The sequence below is a fragment of the Lagenorhynchus albirostris genome, chromosome 5, assembly GCF_949774975.1.
Source record: "Lagenorhynchus albirostris chromosome 5, mLagAlb1.1, whole genome shotgun sequence".
Lineage (NCBI taxonomy): Eukaryota > Metazoa > Chordata > Mammalia > Artiodactyla > Delphinidae > Lagenorhynchus > Lagenorhynchus albirostris.
In genome coordinates this window covers 100,041,398-100,066,261 of record NC_083099.1, presented here as the reverse complement: position 1 = coordinate 100,066,261, position 24,864 = coordinate 100,041,398, and the positions used below count along the sequence as shown (strand labels likewise).

At 36.3% G+C, this 24,864-nt stretch overlaps 1 protein-coding gene across 4 annotated transcripts in view; it reads left to right on the top strand.

Moving 5' to 3' along the window:
- Positions 1 to 24,864, top strand: part of ARL6 (ADP ribosylation factor like GTPase 6) — a 73,024-nt gene that overhangs the window by 12,351 nt on the left and 35,809 nt on the right. For all 4 annotated transcript variants that reach the window (XR_009540780.1, XR_009540781.1, XM_060150734.1 and 1 more), the window contains 3 exons: positions 12,487 to 12,548; positions 12,968 to 13,036; positions 16,796 to 16,890. Coding sequence is in view for 2 of the 4 variants with exons in the window: in XM_060150734.1 (XP_060006717.1) it covers positions 12,487 to 12,548; positions 12,968 to 13,036; positions 16,796 to 16,890 (226 nt within the window). In the remaining 2 variants the exon portion in view is untranslated. The remainder of the gene's footprint in view (positions 1 to 12,486; positions 12,549 to 12,967; positions 13,037 to 16,795; positions 16,891 to 24,864) is intronic.

Below are 24,864 nucleotides of genomic sequence, written 5' to 3'. Positions count from 1 at the left end.
GATAAGAAGTTGAAAATGGATTTGCAAAGCAATTTAGGTGTTTTAAGGGGCTCCCCAGCCAAGCTGGAAATCAGCTGAGATATACATGCTGAAGTCAGGCAGAGATAAAAACTAGCAGTTTTATTGAAAAAGGTGATTGTGGAGGGCAAGGTTTAGGTCTGGCCAGAGGACTTGCTAACACTCTAAGTTATGATTCGTGTCCCAAAATTCAAGCTTTCCTACCCAGGGAAAGATCCTGCTCATCTAGGTTTACTGCATGCTTAAGAACAGGTGAGAATGCATGGTTTCAAGAAGTATGTGGCTCTCAAAGAGACAGAGACAAAGAGAGAGGCAGAACCAAGGATGTCGGTTTCCATTTCATAAACTGAGAAGTCAAAGAAGTCTCTTTTTTTTATCCCCTATGAAGAGGAATAAATTTGGAGAGGGGAGACAGTAACTAGAAGTATTATTTTAATGGATTTCTCTCTATATAGAAGCAGAGAAAAAGAGATTCTTCCCCAATAAGGAAAAGAACAGGTCAAAAAGTCCATATACATTGGAGTCTGTCTCCTGACCTAGGTGATTATGAGAGATTTCTTTGACAGTCCTTGAGAGGAAGATATAGCATCCTACCCAATTGAATGGGGTCTGAATTGAATTTAGAGAATGATGGATGTACGGTAAAAACAGAACCACGTGCAGCTGTGCTTGGGTCCATAATTAGTTCCATGGATCAGCTATCAGCAGATCAACCTGGGCTAATAGTTAAACTTAGTGGCTGGTGACCTGCACTTCTGCAGGTAAGGCTGTGAGCAAGATTATAAGGAAATTCTTTAGGTAGGGTCCTTTAGGTCCTATCCTATAGGAGATATTTCCATTTTTCTCCACGTGAAGGAATATCCTCTAAAGTAATTTTTTTGTAAAAGTAGTCTCAAATAAGTACAAAATGATTGAAACCAGAGCCACAGTTAATAGCCCCAAAGTGGACCAGCCCCCCCAGTGCCTACTATACTCAACTTGGCAGAAATGTCATTCAAAGAACAAAACAGAAATTACATTATCTTTTTCCATCATCCCCAACAGTATAGTGATCTTCTGTCCCAAGACATGGTTATTACCGTAGGGATAATCTTTGATATGGGTGGGAACAGCTTTCTTCTCTAAACATTATTGGTCATTTGTTTGGGGTAGAAGGGGAAGGAGGCAGCATGAGCTCAGTCTATCATCTTGAAATATTCTAATATCCCAATTTCAGACTAGTCCTGTGAAAGTTCTGCTAACCCTGCCTAACACACCACATTAGTCAGGGAGAGTCCTCAGGAAAACCTAGGCTTGCAGCCAATAAGTAAGACTTTTTAATTAATCTTGTTTTGCTTTCCAACATACCTATCTCTCTGCTACCTCTGATGAATATGGAACTAGCCTAGACTATCTCCAGGGCTATTATTAAGGAGATAGCCTAATTTCTGACACCACTTCCTGAGCCTTAATCTTTAGCAACTATCCTGTCTCCTGAGAACAATTGACCTCTACATCCTGAGAGCAGAGTAAGTTGCTTTACTTTAAAAAAATTTAAAAAACAACTTGGTGACAGAAGCCAAGAGGACACTTGAAATGGGACTTCTTAAAAACCCCAAAACCTCTGTCATTCAGGCACAGATATAACACTTGCTTCCTCCCTACCTTTGAACTCAAGAAAAGTGTCTTGTGAGCTTACATCCACTATGAGAAATTCATTATTTTTTTTTTACATCTGCATTAGAGTATAATTGCTTTACAATGGTGTGCTAGTTTCTGTTTTATAACAAAGTGAATCAGTTATACATATACATATGTTCCCATCTCTCTTCCCTCTTGCGTCTCCCTCACTACCACCCTCCCTATCCCACCCCTCTAGGTGGTCACAAAGCACCGAGCTGATCTCCCTGTTCTATGCGGCTGCTTCCAACTAGCTATCTATTTTATGTTTGGTAGTGTATATATGTCCATGCCACTCTCTCGCTTTGTCACAGCTTACCCTTCCCCCTCCCCATTTCCTCAAGTTCATTCTCTAGTAGGTCTGTGTCTTTATTCCTGTCTTACCCCTAGGTTCTTCATGACATTTTTTTTTCTTAAATTCCATATATATGTGTTAGCATACGGTATTTGTCTTTCTCTTTCTGACTTACTTCACTCTGTATGACAGACTCTAGGTCCATCCACCTTATTACAAATAGCTCAATTTTGTTTCTTTTTATGGCTGAGTAATATTCCATTGTATATATGTGCCACATCTTCTTTATCCATCATCTGATGATGGACACTTACGTTGTTTCCATCTCTGGGCTATTGTAAATAGAACTGCAATGAACATTTTGGTACATGACTCTTTTTGAATTATGGTTTTCTCAGGGTACATGCCCAGTAGTGGGATTGCTGGGTCATATGGTAGTGCTATTTTTAGTTTTTTAAGGAACCTCCATACTGTTCTCCACAGTGGCTGTATCAATTCACATTCCCACCAGCAGTGCAAGAGTGTTCCCTTTTCTTCACACCCTCTCCAGCATTTATTGTTTCTAGGTTTTTGGATGATGGCCATTCTGACTGGTATGAGATGATATCTCATTGTAGTTTTGACTTGCATTTCTCTAATGATTAATGATGTTGAGCATTCTTTCATGTGTTTGTTGGCAATCTGTATATCTTCTTTGGAGAAATGTCTATTTCGGTCTTCTGCCCATTTTTTGATTGGGTTGTTTATTTCTTTGATATTGAGCTGCATGAGTTGCTTGTCTGTTTTGGAGATTAATCCTTTGTCAGTTGCTTCATTTGCAAATATTTTCTCCCATTCTGAGGGTTGTCTTTTGGTCTTGTTTATGGTTTTCTTTGCTGTGCAAAAGCTTTGAAGTTTCATTAGATCCCATTTGTTTATTTCTGTTTTTATTTCCATTTCTCTAGGAGGTGGGTCAAAAAGGATCTAGCTGTGATTTATGTCATAGAGTATTCTGCCTATGTTTTCCTCTAAAAGTTTGATAGTTTCTGGCCTTACATTTAGGTCTTTAATCCATATTGAGCTTATTTTTGTGTATGGTGTTAGGAAGTGTTCTAATCTCATACTTTTACATGTACCTGTCCAGTTTTCCCAGCACCACTTATTGAAGAGGCTATCCTTTCTCCACTGTACATTCCTGCCTCCTTTATTCCTGCCTCCTTTACCATATGTGCGTGGGTTTATCTCTGGGCTTTCTATCTTGTTCCATTGATCTATCTTTCTGTTTTTGTGCCAGTACCATACTGTTTTGACTACTGTGGCTTTGTAGAATAGTCTGAAGTCAGGGAGCCTGATTCTTCCAGCTCCGTTTTTTGTTCTCAAGATTGCTTTGGCTATTTGGGGTCTTTTGTGTTTCCATACAAATTGTGAAATTTTTTGTTCTAGTTCTGTGAAAAATGCCAGTGGTAGTTTGATACGGATTGCATTGAATCTGTAGATTGCTTTGGGTAGTAGAGTCATTTTCACAATGTTGATTCTTCCAATCCAAGAACATGGTATATCTTTCCATCTATTTGTATCATCTTTAATTTCTTTTATCGGTGTCTTATAATTTTCTGTATACAGGTGTTTTGTCTCCTTAGGTAGGTTTATTCCTAGATATTTCATTCTTTTTGTTGCAGTGGTAAATGAGAGTGTTTTCTTGATTTCACTTTCATATTTTACATCATTCGTTTATAGGAATGCCAGAGATTTCTGTGCATTAATTTTGTATCCTGCTACTTTACCAAATTCATTGATTAGCTCTAGTAGTTTTCTGGTAGCATCTTTAGGATTCTCTATGTATAGTATCATGTCATCTGCAAACAGTGACAGCTTTACTTCTTCTTTTCTGATTTGGATTCCTTTTATTTCCTTTTCTTCTCTGATTGCTGTGGCTAAAACTTCCAAAACTATGTTGAATAATTGTGGTGAGAGTGGGCAACCTTGTCTTGTTCCTGATCTTAGTGGAAATGGTTTCAGTTTTTCACCATTGAGGATGATGTTGGCTGTGGGTTTGTCATATATGGCCTTTATTATGTTGAGGTAAGTTCCCTCTATGCCTACTTTCTGCAGGGTTTTTATCATAAATGGGTGTTGAATTTTGTTGAAAGCGTTTTCTGCATCTATTGAGATGATCATATGGTTTTTATTCTTCAATTTGTTAATATGGTGTATCACGTTGATTGATTTGCGTATATTGAAGAATCCTTGCATTCCTGGAATCAACCCTACTTGGTCATGGTGTATGATCCGTTTAATGTGCTGTTGGATTCTCTTTGCTAGTATTTTGTTGAGGATTTTTGCATCCATGTCATCAGTGATATTGGCCTGTAGTTTTCTTACTTTACGACATTTTTGTCTGGTTTTTGAATCAGGGTGATGGTGGCCTCGTAGAATGAGTTTGAGTGATCCTCCCTCTGCAGTATTTTGGAAGAGTTTGAGAAGGATAGCTGTTAGCTCTTCTCTAAATGTTTGATAGAATTCACCTGTGAAGCCATCTGGTCCTGGGCTTTTTTTTGTTGGAAGATTTTTAATCAGAGTTTCAATTTCAGTGCTTGTGATTGTTCTGTTCATATTTTCTATTTTTTCCTGATTCAGTCTTGGTAGGTTGTGCATTTCTAAGAATTTGTCCTATTCTTCCAGGTTGTCCATTTTATTGGCATAGAGTTGCTTGTAGTAATCTCTCATGATCTTTTGTATTTCTGCAGTGTCAGTTGTTACTTCTCCTTTTTCATTTCTAATTCTATTGATTTGAGTCTTCTCCCTTTTTTCTTGACGAGTCTGGCTAATGGTTTATCAATTTTGTTTATCTTCTCAGAGAACCAGCTTTTCGTTTTATTGATCTTTGCTATCGTTTCCTTCATTTCTTTTTCATTTATTTCTGATCTGAACTTTATGATTTCCTTCCTTCTGCTAACTTTGGGGTTTTTTTGTTCTTCTTTCTCTAATTGCTTTAGGTGCAAGGTTAGGTTGTTTATTCGAGATGTTTCCTGTTTCTTGAGGTTGGATTGTATTGCTATAAACTTCCCTCTTAGAAATGCTTTTGCTTTATCCCATAGGTTTTGGGTCATCGTGTCTCCATTGTCGTTTGTTTCTACGTATTTTTTTATTTCCTCTTTAATTTCTTCAGTGATCACTTCGTTATTAAGTAGTGTATTGTTTAGCCTCCATGTGTTTGTGTTTTTTACAGATCTTTTCCTGTAATTGATGTCTAGTCTCATAGCGTTGTGGTCAGAAAAGATACTTGATATGATTTCAGTTTTCTTAAATTTACCAAGGCTTGATTTGTGACCCAAGATATGATCTATCCTGGAGAATGTTCCACGAGCACTTGGGAAAAATGTGTATTCTGTTGTTTTTGGATGGAATGCCCTATAAATATCAATTAAGTCCATCTTGTTTGATGTATCATTTAAAGCTTGTGTTTCCTTATTTATTTTCATTTTGGGTGATCTGTCCATTGGTGAAAGTGGGGTGTTAAAGTCCCCTACTATGAATGTGTTACTGTTGATTTCCCCTTTTCTGGCTGTTAGTATTTGCCTTATGTATTGAGGTGCTCCTATGTTGGGTGCATAAATATTTACAATTGTTATATCTTCTTCTTGGATTGATCCCTTGATCATTATGTAGTGTCCTTCTTTGTCTCTTCTAATAGTCTTTATTTTAAAGTCTATTTTGTCTGATATGTGAATTGCTACTCCAGCTTTCTTTTGGTTTCCATTTGCATGGAATATCTTTTTCCATCCCCTAACTTCAGTCTGTATGTGTCTCTAGGTCTGAAGTGGGTCTCTTGTAGACAGCGTATATATGGGTCTTGTTTTTGTATCCATTCAGGCAGTCTGTGTCTTTTGGTGGGAGCATTTAATCCATTTAAATTTAAGGTAATTATCGATATGTATGTTCCTGTTCCCAATTTCTTAATTGTTTTGGGTTTGTTATTGTAGGTCTTTTCCTTGTCTTGTGTTTCTTGCCTAGAGGAGTTCCTTTAGCATTTGTTGTAAAGCTGGTTTGGTGGTGCTGAACTCTCTCAGCTTTTGCTTGTCTGTAAAGGTTTTAATTTCTCCATCAAATCTGAATGAGATCCTTGCTGGGTAGAGTAATCTTGGTTGTTGGTTTTTCTCTTTCATCACTTTCAGTATGTCCTGCCAGTCCCTTCTGGCTTGCAGAGTTTCTGCTGAAAGATCGGGTGTTAACCTTATGGTGATTCCCTTGTGTGTTATTTGTTGTTTTTCCCTTGCTGCTTTTAATATGTTTTCTTTGTATTTAATTTTTGACAGTTTGACTAATATGTGTGTTGGTATGTTTTTCCTTGGATTTATCCTGTATGGGACTCTCTGTGCTTCCTGGACTTGATTAACTATTTTCTTTCCCATATTAGGGAAGTTTTCAACTATAATCTCTTCAAATATTTTCTCAGTCCCTTTCTTTTTCTCTTCTTCTTCTGGATCCCCTATAATTCGAATGTTGGTGTGTTTAACGTTGTCCCAGAGGTCTCTGAGACTGTCCTCAGTTCTTTTCATTCTTTTTTCTTTATTCTGCTCTGCAGTAGTTATTTCCACTATTTTATCTTCCAGGTCACTTATCCGTTCTTCTGCCTCAGTTATTCTGCTATTGATCCCATCTAGAGTATTTTTAATTTCATTTATTGTGTTGTTTATCGTTGCTTGTTTCGTCTTTAGTTCTTCTAGGTCCTTGTTAACTGTTTCTTGCATTTTTTCTGTTCTATTTCCAAGATTTTGTATCATCTTTACTATCATTATTCTGAATTCTTTTCAGGTAGACTGCCTATTTCCTCTTCATTGTTAGGTCTGGTGGGTTTTTATGTTGCTCCTTCATCTGCTGTGTGTTTTTCTGTCTTCTCATTTTGCTTATCTTACTGTGTTTGGGGTCTCCTTTTTGCATGCCATAGGTTCGTTGTTCCCGTTGTTTAGGTGTCTGTCCCCAGTGTCTAAAGTTGTCTCAGTGGGTTGTGTAGGCTTCCTGGTGGAGGGGACTAGTGCCTGTGTTCTGGTGGATGACGCTGGATCTTGTCTTTCTGGTGGGCAGGTCCACGTCTGGTGGTGTGTTTTGGGGTGCCTGTGGACTTATTATGGTTTTAGGCAGCCTCTCTGCTAATTGTTGGGGGTTGTGTTCCTGTCTTGCTAGTTGTTTCGCATAGGGTGTCCGGCACTGTAGCTTGCTGGTCGTTGAGTGAAGCTGGGTGTTGGTGTTGACATGGAGATCTCTGGGAGATTTTCGCTGTTTGATATTATGTGCAGCTGGGAGGTCTCTTGTGGACCAGTGTCCTGAACTTGGCTCTGCCACCTCAGAGGCCCAGCACTGACTCCTGGCTGCAGCACCAAGAGCCTTTCATCCACACGGCTCAGAATAAAAGGGAGAAAAAGAAAGAAAGAAAGCGAGAAAACGAGAAAGAGAGAGAGAGAGAAAGAAAGAAGGAAAGCGAGAAAGTGAGAAAGAGAGAGAGAGAAAGAAAGAAAGAAAGAAAGAAAGAGAAAGAAAGAAAGAAAAAGAAAGAAAAGGAGGGAGGGAGGGAAGGAAGAAAGAAAGAAAAGAAAGAAAGAGGAAAGATGATAAAATAAAGTAACATAAAATAAAATAAAGTTATTAAAATAAAAAATAATTATTAAGAAAAAAATTAAAAAAAAAACGGACGGATAGAACCCTAGGACAAATGGTGACAGCAAAGCTGTACAGACAAAATCTCTCACAGAAGCATACACATACACACTCACAAAAAGAGGAAAAGGGGAAAAAATAGTAAATCTTGCTCTCAAAGTCCACCTCCTCAATTTGGGATGATTCGTTGTCTATTCATGTATTCCACAGATGCAGGGTACCTCAAGTTTACTGTGGAGCTTTAATCCGCTGCTTCTGAGGCTGCTGGGAGAGAGTTCCCCTTTTCTTCTTTGTTCTCACAGCTCCTGGGGCTCAGCTTTGGATTTGGCCCCGCCTCTGAGTGTAGGTCGCCGGAGGGCATCTGTTCTTCGTTCAGACAGGACGGGGTTAAAGGAGCAGCTGCTTCGGGGACTCTTGCTCACTCAGGCCAGAGGGAAGGAGGGGTGCGGATGCGGGGCAAGCCTGCGGCGGCAGAGGCCGGCGGGACGTTGCACCAGCCTGAGGCGTGCCGTGCGTTCTCCAGGGGAAGTTGTCCCTGAATCCCGGGAACCTGGCAGTGGCGGGCTGCACAGGCTCCCCGGAAGGGAGGTGTGGATAGTGACCTGTGCTCGCACACAGGCTTCTTGGTGGCGGCAGCAGCAGCCTTAGCGTCTCCTGCCCGTCTCTGGGGTCCGTGCTGTTAGCCGCGGCTCGCGCCCGTCTTTGGAGCTCCTTTAAGCAGTGCTCTTAATCCCCTCTCCTTGCACACCAGGAAACAAAGAGGGAAGAAAAAGTCTCTTGCCTCTTCGGCAGGTCCAGACTTTTTCCCGGGCTCCCTCCCGGCTAGCCGTGGTGCACTAACCCCCTGCAGGCAGTGGTCACGCAGCCAACCCCAGTCCTCTCCCTGTGCTCGACCGAAGCCTGAGCCTCAGCTCCCAGCCCCGCCCGCCCCGGCGCATGAGCAGACAAGCCTCACGGGCTGCTGAGTGCTGGTCGGCCCTGATCCTCTGTGCGGGAGTCTCTCCACTTTGCCCTCCGCACCCCTGTTGCTGTGCTCTCCTCCGCGGCTCCGAAGCTTTCCCCCTCCGCCACCCGCAGTCTCCGCCTGTGAAGGGGCTTCCTAGTGTGTGGAAACTTTTATTCCTTCACCACTCCCTCCCACTGGTGCAGGTCCCGTTCCTATCCTTTGGTCTCTGTTTATTCTTTTTTCTTTTGCCCTACCCAGGTACGTGGGGAGTTTCTTGCCTTTTGGGAGGTCTGAGGTCTTCTGCCAGCGTTCAGTAGGTGTTCTGTAGGAGTTGTTCCATGTGTAGATGTATTTCTGGTGTATCTGTGGGGAGGAAGGTGATCTCCACGTCTTACTCTTCCGCCATCTTCCCTGAACCCCCCAGAAATTCATTATTTTTAATGAATTAAGGTGAATAATAGAAATCTACAATGCTCTATTAGAAAATGTCTTGCAGAAGAAATCGCAAATCTCATTTTATAGTATCGTATTTTGGGGGGATAAAATCAGTTTCTAGATAACAAGATACTTCCTGAACCCAAACTAGTTTTTAATATTAAGCTGTCCTAATGTTCATTTATTGTTAATATACTGAGGTTGCTGATCTAGGTTTTCTAAACTGATGAATAGAGAGAGAGGAGGTACATTTTAACTTGATAACTTTCCAAGAACCTGATCTTAGCTGTCATTTTCTTGAGATGTGCTCTGTAAACACCTTTCTTCTACAATTCCCACTTTTGCCCCACTCCCCAATATAAATGCTCTCATTCTATCACATCATCCAGTTTTATATTCTTAACATTTAAAACAATCTGAAATTACCTTGCATATACAGTTGTTGTTTATTAAATTTTTCCTCATTGTAAAATTAAATTCCATAAGAGTATAGATCTTGTATTGTTCAATACTGAATCCCAGACACCTAGAATATTGCTTAGTAGTTAAATGTATTTTTGGACAAATGGACTGATGGGTGATTTTTTAAATTTTTATCTTTGGGCAGGGAGTAATGGTCGATAGCACCGAGGATATCATTTTTAGCAGTCTTAATAAAGCTAACCAAATAGGGTCTCTCTTAGAAATCTTGTTCTACTCTTATTGATGTTGGTCTATTCCTGGGCTGTCTCAGATAGCCTAGTCCACTTAGGTACTAATTCCTGTGCCCTTTGCTTGCTTGTAAGCATTCCCTGTCCAATTTAGAGAATTACCAAATGTATTTGTTCCTGGATAGAGCAGAGGAAAGTTAATTGGTGGAGACTATTTCGGAATTGTTTAGAGGAAAATCTGGAAGTACCAGCCCACATATCTTGTCCTATCCTGATTAATTTGTGGAGTTTCTTCTTTCTAATTATCTTCCAATAGAACTTTAGAAGTGAGGGGAAGAAAAGAAAGTTGATTAATTTTATCCCTATTAAAACAGCAAGTTAAAGGGTAGCTTATCTGGAAACAGAAGGAGTTTGTGAAGAAACTGGGTGATTGTGAAGAGGCTAGGCCAATTTCTAATTACAGCTCACTGAAGACAAAGCTACTCATTTGAGGTATATTTTCTGAGATTTCTTTAAACTTTTAACCTTTTTTATTATTATGTTTTTCCTAATAATAATAGCTGATGATTTTATCACATGATTGACACATGAAAATCCATAAAATCGAAAGTGTTGCATTTTGGGACAACAAAAATTAAGAAACTCTTTATTCCAAAGTTTGTTGTGCAATGAAAGACCCCTAAGGTATGAGGCAGGAATCTGAGTAGCAGGAAATAAAATCTGTCTAACATAAACAAAAAGAGAGATATTTTTGGAAGAATACTAGGCAGCTCACAGGATAAAAGGAAAAGCTGAATAAACAAATCTCAAAGCCAAAACCAGGGCAGCTCTGGGAGGTCTTTTCACTAGCACATTAGTATTAAGGTGACGAAGCTACAGTGACTTTTCACCTTCTGTCTTTCGATTTGAATTTTAAATTTTCAGGAGTAGACTACCAAAGTGAACATAATGATGTGGAGCAACAATTTCCCCTCTACTTCTCCTGTTTTTACATAAAAGCAACAGGATGAACTGAAAGGAAATTTTTTTAAGTTACACTTTGGGCAGTATGGAGAAAATTGGGGAATGAAACTGAAATCAGTGAGAGTGTAATTCTAATAATAGCAAACATTTGTTGAGCGTTTACTATGGACCAGACACTATGTTGAGTATTTTGCATCCATTAACTTATTGAATTCTCATGATAACACTATGAGTTAAGGATAGTAATAATATATTGTACATTTGGGAAAATTAAGGCTTAGAGCAGCGGTCCCCAACCTTTTTGGCACCAGGGACCAGTTTCATGGAAGACAGTTTTTCCACAGGGGGGGTTGCAGGGGGGTTGGGGGGGATGGTTCAGGCGGTAATGCGAGCGATGGGGAGTAATGGGGAGCGGCATATGAAGCTTTGCTGGCTCACCCACCACTCACCTCCTGCTGTGCGGCCCAGATCCTAACAGGCCGCGGACCGCTACCGGTCTAAGGCCCGGGATTGGGGACCCCTGGCTTAGAGAAGTGAAGTAACTTGTTTAGGTAGTATATTAGCAATTAGGAGTAATCAGGAGGCTGTTGTAGTAATTTGAAGCAAGAAACGATAATGGCTGAGCTAAGTTAGTGAGATAGAACCAATAAAGCTTAGAGAACGGTTGTATAGGGAATGTAAAAATGGGAGGAGTTGGGGGCTTCCCTGGTGGCGCAGTGGGCGCGGGTTCGTGCCCCGGTTCGGGAGGATACTGCGTGCCGCGGAGCGGCTGGGCCAGTGAGCCATGGCCGCTGAGCCTGCGCGTCTGGAGCCTGTGCTCCGCAGCCGCGGAGGCCGCGGCAGTGAGAGGCCCGTGAACCGCAAAAAAAAAAAAAAAGGGGGGGGAGGAGTTGAGAATAAATCCTAGGCATCTGGGTCAGAAAGTGAATGGATTTTTATTCAAAAGGAGAAAGTTTTGATGATAGAAGTATTATGATGCATTTGATGAGCTAACTTGTCCATTTAAGACCTTTTACTTGCCTGTGGGATGTGTCAGCAGGTCTCCCACTATACTCTTGCCCCCTTGTAATCTCTTTTCCACACAGTTCCCACCATGGCCTTCAAGGCCCTACCTATCTTACTTGGTTACATACAGCTCTTTCCCTCACTAAATATACTTTAGACATACAGGCCTTCTACTTTTTCTGAGTGGTGGTGAGTTCCTCCCCGCCTTGAGGTCATGCCCTGGCTAATTCCTTTGACTGGAATGTTCTTTGCCAATATCTTGTCATAGCTTTTCCCCTTCTTAACATTCACTCCTGGGTGAGATGTCCCCTCATCAGAGAGGCTCTTCTATACTAACCCTCCTCATCAGAGAGGCTCTTCTATACTAACCCTCCTCTGCCCCATTGCCTCCCACCCTCAATCACCTTTCATAGCACTGAGCACTGCTCAAAATTGTGTTCACTTGTAACTCAGTTGTTTATTGCTGTTTACCTCCTCCAGATTATAAATTCCATGAGCGCAGGGACCATGTATATTCACCATCTACACATGAGCACAGTCCTCTGTAGCATATATAAACTCAATAAGTATGAAAGATTAGAAAGTCCTATATGTGAGCTGAAGGAGACTTTTGAAAGCACTTTAAGTCCGTGGTAACTTGCAGCAAGCCACAAAATGTGAATGTGAAGACACACATGCAGATTTATAATTAGTAAACCTTAAACTTTATAAAGAATTTACATGCAGTGATCTCATTGCAAAATTTATAATTTTGTTTAATCCTGTCATCTCCTTAGTGGCAGATTTTAGAACTGGAAAATCTGGGTGCTTTTTTTTTTAACCTGAGGAAAAATTCATCTTTGGTCATTGCAATTTTCTAAACTTTGTCTTCTCTCTTAAAGGCTCAATCTCAAGATATAGTTCCAACAATAGGATTCAGCATAGAGAAATTCAAATCGTCCAGGTAATTCATTTTATTAAACTTGTGATTAAGAAGTTGTGGGTGAAAAGTGATATTAGATCTACATAGTTATTCCTCCTACTCTTAGAAAAAAGTAAGTTGCTATTTCAGAAGCCCATAGATATTAAAATACTTGTACCACTACCTCTGGATTATTCTAAAGAATTTAGAGTTTAGATAAACTCTGACAACGTCACTAGCAAAGGAAATATCTTTCTTATATGTTACTAATTGTAAAATCATATTTATATTCAAAAAATTCATTCTATGGCACTTGTACTTGAAAGCTGGCCCAAGTTGAATATTGTATATTAAGGGTGGTTTCTTTGATTGAAAACAATTTAAAATTTTAAGTAAAAGTTAGACTTTTACTACCTTATAATGTAATCATGTTTTTTCATTTTGTTTGTTTTGTTTTATAGTTTGTCTTTTACAGTGTTTGATATGTCAGGTCAAGGAAGATACAGAAATCTCTGGGAACACTATTATAAGTAAGTATGTTTATGAATGTTGGTAAACTAGATGGTTATATTTTAATAACCAGTAATGATTAGAAATCCAAATGATTACATGGGCTAGGTTGCAATGTTTATTCTTTATATAATTTAAGTATACTTCCTAATTTAAAAAAAAAGTATAATCATACTTCACATTATTTCTCAAATGCTTCAGGTTCTTCCTGACCTTGCATATGTTGTTCTGTCTGTTTTTAATGTCCTATTCTACCCTACTTCTCTGCAACTTAAGGTTAATATATTTGTTCTTTAAGGACTAGCTCAAAAGTCACCTCCTCTATGAAGGATTCCACTGTTTTGCCCAGTTATTCTGTCCCCCATGTTGACACGGTACTTCGTCCATTCATATCTCTTGAATCGTACTTATTACATCTTAAACTCATGTACCATAGCTGCCTCCCTAGTGGGATTATGAACTCCTCAAGGGCAGGGATTTTTTTTTTATTCAGTATTTCTTCAAGACCAAGTATGATTCTGGCCAGATAGATCAGTAAATACTTACTGTATAAATTTAGTTAAAATAACAGCACTAATAGTTGATCCATGTGTTCTACAAGCAATTGTAAACAAGATATTTTTAGCATGTGCAAATCAAGTGCTCACCAATTTCTTCAGATTAATAGCTGTCAAGTTGCTAGGATCCAAGTGTGTTATACTTTCTCAAGATTTGCATGCGATGTTAAAATAAATTCATTAAACTTGTAATATTGCTAGGACTTCTTCATTTAAGATGAGTGTAACTCACTTTTGGAGTCTGAAATTTATAAACAGTATCTCTTCACTAAATGCACTTTTGTTCTTATGAACTCTTGTCTTGAAATGGTGTGTGATGACTGCCAGATCAGATTTTAATTTTCATTGGCTAATTCTTTCATGCTAATGTGGGGACAAATGTTGTATTCCTTGGGTAGGAACCAAAGGAGATTTATTCCAGATATTCTTTAAATATTGAGGGCCTATTTAAATCATATAGAGCCAGAGGACCTCTGAGGTAGAAAGAGAAGAATGCTTCAGATTTGAGGGCCAGTTTGGAAAAGGAGGGGTGGAATGTTTGTGGTATCCTACAATAAATTCTCTGGGGGAAATGTGAGGCGTTTTTGTTTTTAAGGAAACCTCAGTTTTCAGTATAGGATTTTTTTATTCTTCTTCCAATTAGTAGGTAAACAATTCTTTTTTCTAAAAAAAAATGTATTTAGTTACTTTAAAAAAATGTAACATTTATTTTAATTATGGAAAACAATACTGCATAAAAAATAGTACTTTAAAAAGGAAGCTTTTTTTCTGACTTTAACTTCTTTTTCTTCAAAATCTTTTTGGAAGAAGTTAATGAATTCAGGAGTATTATAGGTACATTGTAGGTGGAATGCCGAATATGGTTACTGTTGAGAAGTCTACAGTAATAGTAAATTTATTTCCTCTATCTCTATACTTTTCTAATTGTGAAAGAACAAGTGCATTTTAATCTATTAGACTGAAAGAGGTTAAAAAGATTAAGTCTACTGTTGGCAAAATAAGCCACTCTTGTAGTGAGAATGTAACATCTTTCTTGGATAATTTATCAATATCTGTTAAAATGAAAAATGTTCATGCCCTGCAGGCATAATTTTTGCTTTCAGAAAAGTACAGTATGACTAGGACTACTGGGCAAAGATACACAGAAAAGAATGTGTGTTGAGAATTATTTATAATGACATTTTTTCATATCAATTATATGAAGAAAAAAATTATTCTTAATAAAAGTATGTGCTTAATATATATGGAGAGAGAAGAAAATTCTTAGTAGAATATACCGTACCATTAATAGCATTTGTTTTGGGAATAAGATTATAAAGGAAGTTTAGTTTGTCATTTGTATGACTCTGTAATGTTAATTATTGTATAATTTTTGCATATTACTCTTAGAATATAAAAAAAGTAATAAAGCATAAAATATAAAGAGTGCATATTTGGAAAGGAGTTAATATTTGGAAAATATAGAAAAGCATATTTAAACATTGTTTCCTGTAAATCTCACTAATAAATTTACCATTGTTAATCTTTTGGGTATGTTTCTTCTATTTTGAAATATATAATATACACTTTACATAATTGAGAAAGTAGCCTTCTAAAGTATGTACCGTGTACTATATAGTTTTTCAGTTAACATTTTATGATAAGGGTGAATCAGGAAAAACATAGAAAGGATGTAACTCTCATGGCAGCCTAATATTTTTTCATATTCCTGTGCCCAAATTTGCTTAATCATTTCTCTATTTTTGGACATAAAGACTGTTTTCAGTTTTTGAAGATTATAAGCAGTTCTTCAGTTAACATATTACTGTATAAATCTCTGTCATACTTCATGTTTCCTTAGTATAAATTCCAGAAATGAAATTACTGGCTCAAAGTGAACATTTTTAAAGCTCTTGATAGGTATTTCCAATTATATCAGTTTCCATTTCCACTAATAATATGTGACTGTGATAATCTGCATTCATTTTTTAAATGATAGGAGAAAATGGTATTAAAAATTTGTTTTATTTTTATATGCATGTGGTTACTAATGGCATTGAACTTTAAAATCTTAATTTATGATTACACTGAGTCACAAAACACATATAAATGTCCAATAAATATATGAAAATATATTGAACTTAACGAGCAATTAACAAAATACAAAGTAAAATAATATGCTGTTAGGGTGGTAAAAAATTGAAAAGAATGATAAGAGCCATGCTGGCAAGGGAGTGGGAAAAGTGCTGGTAGTAGTATAAATTGATATAACATTTCCAGAGGATAATTTATCAATGTTTATCTAAAACTTTAAATTTTGTATGTATTTCTGGAAATTTTATTCCTAAGAACAGATCTTAAAGTATCAAGAAATTTTTTAAATGTATTTAGGAGGATGTTTATCCCAAAGTTTTTCATAGTAATGAAAATTGGAAGTAACCTATGAAGTGCAAAAATAGAAGTTTGGTACAATATTCAATGACACGTCCATTATACTTTATAATCATTAAAAGAAAGATGCGAAGGAAATCAGTGATTTTTGAAGTGCCACTGTGATCTGTAAGTGAATCCTTATACAATTGCAGTGGCTGGTTATCAGCTTAAAAGTCAAATAGAATAAAATAAAAGCTCTTTGTAAGTATTGTCTCAGGAGACTATTTCAAATATATTTACATATACTTATGTGTCTAACGGCATCTTAATGTAAAATGTATTTCTCACTATGGTTATGGTAAAAAATATTTGAGAAACACTGGTGTAGAGCTTTAATGTTTCATATAAAAGTAGTTCAAACTATACTGCAAAAAAAGATCAGGGAAATGTACATATATTTCAGAAAGGCAGTATAAAACAGCAGGATTCCATTTAAATACAGATGTAGATATTCATATATGAATGTACACAAAGGAAATGTTGAAAATGATTTACATGAAAATATTAATGGTTGTATCTGTGTAATAGGATTATAGTTTTACTTGTTATTTTTTAAAATTATGAAATGTCACTAAATTTACCATATTATGATCCAAATGAAAAGAAATTATTTTACATGAAATATGACTAACATGGTTAATATATTAATTACTCATATAAACTAATAAGAAATAGCACCAAAGCCTGTAATGTATAAATGGACATAGGACATGAAGACATAATACACAGGTTAGGAATTGCAAATGGAGAGTAAACATAGAAAAATGTTCAAGTTTATCTTTAATATTTCTCATTCTTTATATTATACAGAGAAGGACAAGCCATTATTTTTGTCATTGATAGTAGTGATAGATTAAGAATGGTTGTGGCCAAAGAAGAACTTGATACTCTTCTGAATCATCCAGGTACATGTGTGTGTCTTTCAGTCTGTGATGTCTGTGCTTTGGGGTCTGTTTATGTATGATGTTTTGTTCTTTGGTGTAAGCAAAACGTGTTGTTTACGCTGTGTGATCTTCTATTTAAAATTTTTGAATTTTAAAACATATTAATTATGCAGAATTAACAATATCTTTACTTGCAGTACCATATATTTTTTAAATTTCAAAGCTTTTTGCAATGTTTTTATTTCCCTGAAAATGAAAATGCCCTTTTTTTCTGATTATATAAGTAATGTGTCAATAGCAAAATATGTGGATGGACAAAGAATAAGGAAGAAAGTAAAAATCGATGTTTCAACACATTAAAATTTTTTTGGTTACCATCTTTTTACGTGTGTGTGTGTGTGTGTGTGTGTGTGTGTGTGTGTGTGTGTGTGTATGTGTGTGATCACAGCATTTCTTAGATATTTATTGTGGGAATTCTTTTAAAACAGATCTTTTCTGTTTTTAAACTACTCCCAGCCCACTTTGAAGATATCAGTATTAACAATTTGGTACTTTTACTTTCATACCTTTATCTATATTTCATATCATATATACATACACAAACATATACAGGTACCAAAGATACATATAGTCGCCCTTGGTACCTATGGGAGATTGGTTCTAGGATCCCCAAGGATACCAAAAACTGTGGTTGCTCATGTCCCTTATATAAAATGGTGTAGTATTTGCATAGAATCTATGCGCATCCTCCCACATACTTTAAATAATCTCTAGATTGCTCATAATACCTAAGAAAATATAAATACTATGTAAATAATGCCAGTGCATGGTAAATTCAAGTTTTGCTTTTGGAAACTTTCTGTAATTTTTTCCTGGCGTATTTTCCATTCACAGTTGGTCGAATTTGTGGGTGTGGAGTCCACGGATACAGAGGGCAAACTGTACAGGGTTGGGCGCTATGAGAATTGTCATCGTTATTTACTAGACGGGATCATTTTCTGTACACTCTTCTGCATCTTCCTCTTCTCAAATAACACTGCATGATGGAAATCCTTTCAAGTCAAATTGCATATATATAATTATTCTTTTTAATGATGCCTAATATGCCATACTGTGAATGTACCATAGTTTATTCAGTCATTCACCTGTTGCTAGATATTCTTTTTTTTCCCACAGTAAGTTTTCCAGTAGTATTGTGAAATTCTGCATTTTTAGCCTTACTCATGGAAAAACATTTTAAGTGGCCTTTGTACCTGTGGTTTTAGAAAAGGACTTCTAACAATTCTTGCTGCTTAACCATAATATCTTTGGTATTTTTATTGGACAACCTCAAGTTTATGCAAGTATTTGGGGGGGAAATTATCCAGCCTGTACTTTTTATGTGACTTTTTCACTTTTAAAAACTTAGTCTTTTATCTGGGTTGAGAAGGCACTTGATTCTACATTCCCTTTTTTGTTAATATTTCCACTTTCTCCCCCAAAAGTGTTTTGACGTTGACCAAAAAATGAAATAGTTCCTGCAAAATCTGCTTTAAATACCGTGGGAACCTTGGTTTCCTCAACTGAAGCCTTGTCCATGTATCTTTATGTACTTACTGATGCATTTATTTTACCGTTAGATTCCCAAAGGAGGAATTTCTCAGCTGAAACGTATATGAAGGTTTTTTTAAAATTGAAGTATAAGTTGTAATACAGTGAAATGCTCAGATCTTAAGTATATAGTTCTGTAATTTTGACAAATGCATACACTCATGTAACTACATTCCCAATCAAGAAACAGAACATTTTCATCACCTCAAAAAGTTCCTTCATGCCCCTTTCCAATCAACACCCCACACCTGGAAACAGAGGAACTACTAATCTGATTTTGATCCCCAGAATTTTGCCTATTCTACAATTTCATATAAATGAGGAGAAAGGGACATACATTTCTGTCTAGGTTTTTTCATTCAGCATAATGTTTTGGGGAGGCACCCATGTTGTTGTATCACTTGTTTACTCCTTTTGCTTGCTTTGTAATATTCTATTATATGAATATACCACAGTTTGCTTATCCAGTCTCTTGTTGATTAATATCTGGGCTGTTTCTAGTTCAGGGCAATTATGAATAAAGCTGGTGTGAACATATTTTTGAGATATAATTCACATATAATATTATATCAGTTTCAGTTATTCAGCATAATGATTTGATATTTGTATATACAGTTAGCTCCTTGAACAACTGGGGTTTGAACTGCACAGGTTCGCTTATATGCAGATTTTTTTCAAATAATGCTACAGTAGTACTACATGATTCGAAGTTGATTGAATCCACGAATGTGGAACCGCAGATACAGAGGGTCGGCAACGAAGTTATTCACAGATTTTTGACTGTGCAGGGTTCGGAGCCCCACCTCCACATTGTGCCAGGGTCAACTGTATTATGAAATTATCACTATAATAAGTCTAGTTAACATTTTTTTTTTTTTACAACACATAGGGTTTTTTTCATGGGATGAGAACTTTTAAGATCTGTTCTTAGCAACTTTCAAATACACAATACAGTATTACTAACTGTAGTCACCATGCTATACATTACATCTCATGAATTATTTGATGACTGGAAGTTTGTGTTTTTTGGACCCTTTCACCCATCTCAAGCTCCCTCCACCCCAGCCGCCTCTGACAACAGCCAGTTTCTTCTCTGCATCTATCGGTTTGTTGTGTTTTGTTTTCTTCAGATTCCACATGTAAGTGAGATCATATGATATTTGTCTTTCTCTGACTTATTTCACTTAGCATAATGCATTCCATTTTGTCATTTCCTATCTTGCAATGCCCCCCCCCCGATTTTGTATTAGGGCTGTAGAGACCTCATAAAATGACTTGAAGAGTATTTACTCCTCCTCTATTTTTTTATCTTTTGGATTTGTGTAGAATTGATATTATTTCTTACTTAAACATTAAAATAGAATCTACCAATGAAGCCATCTGGGTCAGGATTTTGTCTGTATGTTGGGGGCATGAATTATAAATTCAGTTTCTTTAAATGATGTAAGGCTATTAAAGTTCTGTATTTCTTCTTGCGTCACTTTCGGTAATTTGTGACTGAATTTGTTAATTTGTTAATTTATCTAAGTTGTGAAATTTATTGGCATAAAATTGTTTGTAACATCCTCTCATTATCATTTTAATGTCTGTAAGACCTGTATGATATACATATCTTCTTTCATTTCTAATATTGGCAATTTATGTTTCCTCCCGTTTTTCTTGCTCCATCTTTTAAAGAGTTTATGGTTTTATTAATTTTCCAAGAACCAGCTTTAGGTTTTGGTATTTTCCTCTGTGGGTGTGTCTTTTTTAAACTTCATTAATTTCTGCTCTCTTTTTATTAAGAACTTCCGTTTTTATTATGAACTTTCTGTATTTAAATTGAATCTTTTTCAGATGTAAGTGGAAATTGTTGATTTTACACCTTTCTTTTCTAATAAAGCATTTTACACCTTTGTTTTATAGTAAAAGCATTTAAAGTAATACATATTTTCTGAGTATTTAGCTATATCTCACAAATTTTGATATATTTCTTTTCTTTATTATTTGGCTCAAAGTATTTTCCAGGCTTAACCTTGTAAATTCTTCTTTGATGCTTGGATTATTTAGTAGTGTATTATTATTTAATTTCCCAAATATTTGGGAATTTTCTAGGTATATTTTTGTGATTGATTTCTGATTTAATTCCATGTGATCAAAGAACCTATTCTGCATGATTTTTATTCTTAGAAATATATGGCCTAACATATACGATTGAGTGTGGTGAATGTTCCATCTGCAATTACGTAGAATGTATATCTTGCTGTTCTTGGCTGAAGAGTTCTATAAATGTCAGTTGATAGTGTTATTCACTTCTTCCACATCCTTTCTTTATTGAGGTATAGTTGATGTGTTAATACAATATCATATAAGTTTCAGGTGTACAGCATAGTGATTCACAATATATTAAAGTTATGTTCCATTTATAGTTAATATAAAATATTGGTTGTATTCCCTGTGTTGTACAATATATTCTTGTAGCTCATTTATTTTATACATAGTAGTTTGAACCTCTTAATCTCCTACCCCTACCTTGCTCCTCCACCCTTCCCTCTCCTGAGTGGTGACCACTAGTTTGTGCCCTACATCTGCGAGTCTGTTCCTTTTATGTTATATTCACTAGCTTGTCGTATTTTTTAGATTCCACATATAAGTGATATCATACAGTATTTGCCTTTCTCTGTCTGACTTATTTCACTCAGCGTAATACCCTTCAAGTCCATCCATGTTGCAAATGGTGATATTTAATTCTTTTTCATGGCTGAGTAGTATGCCATTGTATATACGTACCACATCTTCTTTATCCATTCATCTGCTGATGGACACATAGGTTGCTTTCATATCTTGACAACTATGAACACTAGGGTGCATATATCATTTCGAATTAGTGTTTGGGGTTTTTTTTTTGATAAATACCCAAGAGTGGAATTGCCGACTCATATGACAGTTCTATTTTTAGTTTTCTGAAAAACCTCCATACTGTTTTCCATAGTGGCTGCACTAATTTACATTCCAACCGGCAGTTTACAAGGGTTTCCTTTCCTCTACATACACACCAACATTTGTTATTTGTGTTCTTTTTGATGATAGCCATTCTGACAGGTGTGAGGTGATATCTCATTGCAGTTTTAATTTGCATTTCTCAGATGATTAATGATGTTGAGCATCTTTTCATGTACCTGTTGGTGAGCTGTATATCTTCTTTGGAAAAATGTCTGTTCAATCTTCTGACCATTTTTTAATTGGGTTGTTTGTTATTTTGATGTTGAGTTGTATGAGCTGTTCATATAGTTTGGATATTAACCCCTATTGGTCATATCATTTGCAAATAAGTTCTGCCATTCAGTAGGTTGTCTTTTCATTTTTGTCACTGGTTTCCTTTGTTGTGCAAAAGCTCTTAACTTTAATTAGGTCCCACTTGTTTAGTTTTGCTTTTATTTCCTTTGATTTAGGAGACAGATCCAAAAAAATATTGCTACAATTTATGTCAAAGAGTGTTCTGCCTGTTTTCTCTTCTAAGAGTTTTATGATTTCAGGTAGGCTTTAATCAATTTTGAGTTTATTTTTAGATATAGTGTTAGAGAATGTTCTAATTTCATTCTTTTACATGTAGCTGTCCAGTTTTCCCAGAACCACTTATTGAACAGACTGTCTTTTCTCCGTTGTATATTCTTGCCTCCTGTGTTTTAGATTAAATGACCATAAGTGCATGTGTTTATTTCTGGGCACTCTGTCCTAATGTGGTGTATCACAAGGATCAGTGGATCCTTCCACTGATCCATGTGTCTGTTTTTTTGCCAGTACTATACTGTTCTGATTATTGTAGCTTTGCAGTATAGTCTGAAATCAGGGCTCATGACTCCTCCAGTTCTGTTCTTCTTTCCCAAGATTGTCTTGACTATTCAGGGTCTTCTGTGCTTCCATACAAATTTTTAAATTATTTGTTCTAGTTCTGTGAAAAATGCCATTGGTATTTTGACAGGGATTGCACTGAATCTGTATTTTGTCTTGGGTATTATGGTCATTTTAACAATATTAATTCTTGCAATCCATGAATACAGTGTATCTTTTCACCTGTTTATGTTATCTTCAGTTTCTTTCATCAGTGTGTTATAGTTTTCTGAGTATAGGTCTTTTACCTCCTTAGGTAGGTTTATTCATAGATATTTTATTCTTTTTGATGCAATTGTAAATGGAATTGTTTCCTTGTTTTCTCTTTCTGATAGTTCGTTGTTAGTGTATAGAAATGCAACAGATTTCTTTATATTAATTTTGTATCCTGAAAATTTACTGAATTCACTGATGAGCTCTAGTAGTTTTGGGGGTGCATCTTTGGGATTTTCTATGTATAGGATCATGCCATCTGCAAACAGATCCTTGTGATAGTTTTACTTCTTCCTTTCCAATTTGGATTCCTTTTATTTCTTTTTCTTGTCTGACTACTGTTGCTAGGACTTCCAAAACTGTTTTGTATGAAATTGGTGAGAGTGGGCATCCTTGTCTTGTTCTTGATCTTAGAGGAAATGCTGTCAGCTTTTCACCATTGAATATGATGTTAGATGTGGACTTGTCATATGTGGCCTTTATTATGTTGAGGTATGTTCCCTCTGTACCCACCCTCTAGAGAGTTTTATAATCATTAATGAATACTGAATTTATTTCAAAGCTTTTTCTGTATCTATTGAGATGATCATATGGTTTTTATTCTTGAACTTGTTAATGTGGTGTATCACAATGATTGATTTGTTGGTATTGAAAAATCCTTTCATCCCTGGGTTGAATCCCACTTGATCATGATTCTTTTGATGTATTGTTGCATTAGTTTGCTAATATTTTGTTGAGGACTTTTGCATGTATGTTCATCAGTGATATTGGCCTGTAATTGTGTGTGTGTGTGTGTGTGTGTGCACGCGTGTGTGTGATATCTTTGTCTGGTTTTGGTATTAGGGTGGTGCTAACCTCATAGAATGAGTTCGGAAGCGTTCCTTCCTCTGCACATTTTGGAATAGTTTGAGAAAGATTGGTGTTAATTCATCTCTAAATATTTGATAAAGTTCACCTGTGAAGCCACCTGGTCCTAGATTTATATTTGTTGGGATTTTTTTTTTTTTTTTACTACTGACTCAATTTTATTACTGGTAATTGGTCTGTTTATATTTTCTATTTCTTCTTGGCTCAGTCTTGGGAGACTGTACATTTCTAGAAATTTGTCCAGTTTTTCCAGGTTATCCATTTTATTGGCATATAGTTGCTCATGGTAGTCTCTTATGATCCTTTGTATTTCTATGGTGTTGGTTTTAACTTCTCCTTTTTCATTTCTTATTTTATTGATTTGGGCCCTCTTCATTTTTTTCTTAATGCGTCTGGCTAAAGGTGAATCAATTTTGTTTATCTTTCAAAGAACTAACTTTTAGTTTCATTGATATTTTCTGTTGCCTTTTTAGTCTCTATTTCATTTATGTCTGCTCTGATCTTTACTATTTCCTTCCTTCTGCTAACTTTCAGCTTTGTTCTTCTTTTTCTAATTCTTTTAGGTGGTAGGTTAGGTTGTTTATTTGAGATTTTTCTTGTTTCCTGAGGTAAGCTTGTATCAATATAAACTTACCTGTTAGAACTGCTTTTGTTGTGTCACGTAGATTTTGGATCCTTGTGTTTTCATTTTCATTTGTCTCCAGGTATTTTTTGATTTCCTCTTTGATTCCTTCAGTGATCCATCAGTTGGGTGGTAGCATATTGTTTAGCCTCCATGTGTTTCTGTTTTTTGCAATTTTTTTTTCTTGTAGTGATTTCTAGTCTCATAACATTGTAGTTGGAAAATATGCTAGATATGATTTAAGTTTTCATAAATTTACTGAGGCCTAACATGTGATTTATCCTGGAGAATGTTTCTTGTGTACTTGAAAAGAATGTGTATTCTCCTGCTTTTGGGTGGAATGTCGTGTATATATGTATTAAGTCCATTGATCTAATGTGTCTTTTAAGGCTAGTGTTTCCGTATTGACTTTCTTTCTGAATGATCTGTCCATTGATGGAAGGGGCACTTAAAGACCCCTACTATTATTGTGTTACTGTCAGTTTCTATATTTACATCTGTCAATATTTGCTTTATGTATTTAACTGCTTCTATGTCGGGTGCATACATATTTACAATTGTTATATCTCCTTGGATTGATTCCTTGATCATTATGTAATGTCCTTCTTTGTCTCTTATAACAGTCTTCATTTTGAAGTCTATTTTGTCTGATATAAATATTGCTTTCCTTGCTTTGTTTTGATTTCCATTTTTGTATGGAATACCTTTTTCCATTCCCTCACTTTCAGCCTGTGTGTGCCTTTAGATCTGAAGTAAGTCTCTTGTAGGCAGCATATGTACAGGTCTTCTTTTTGTATCCATTCAGCCATTCTATGTCTTTTGAGTGGAGCACT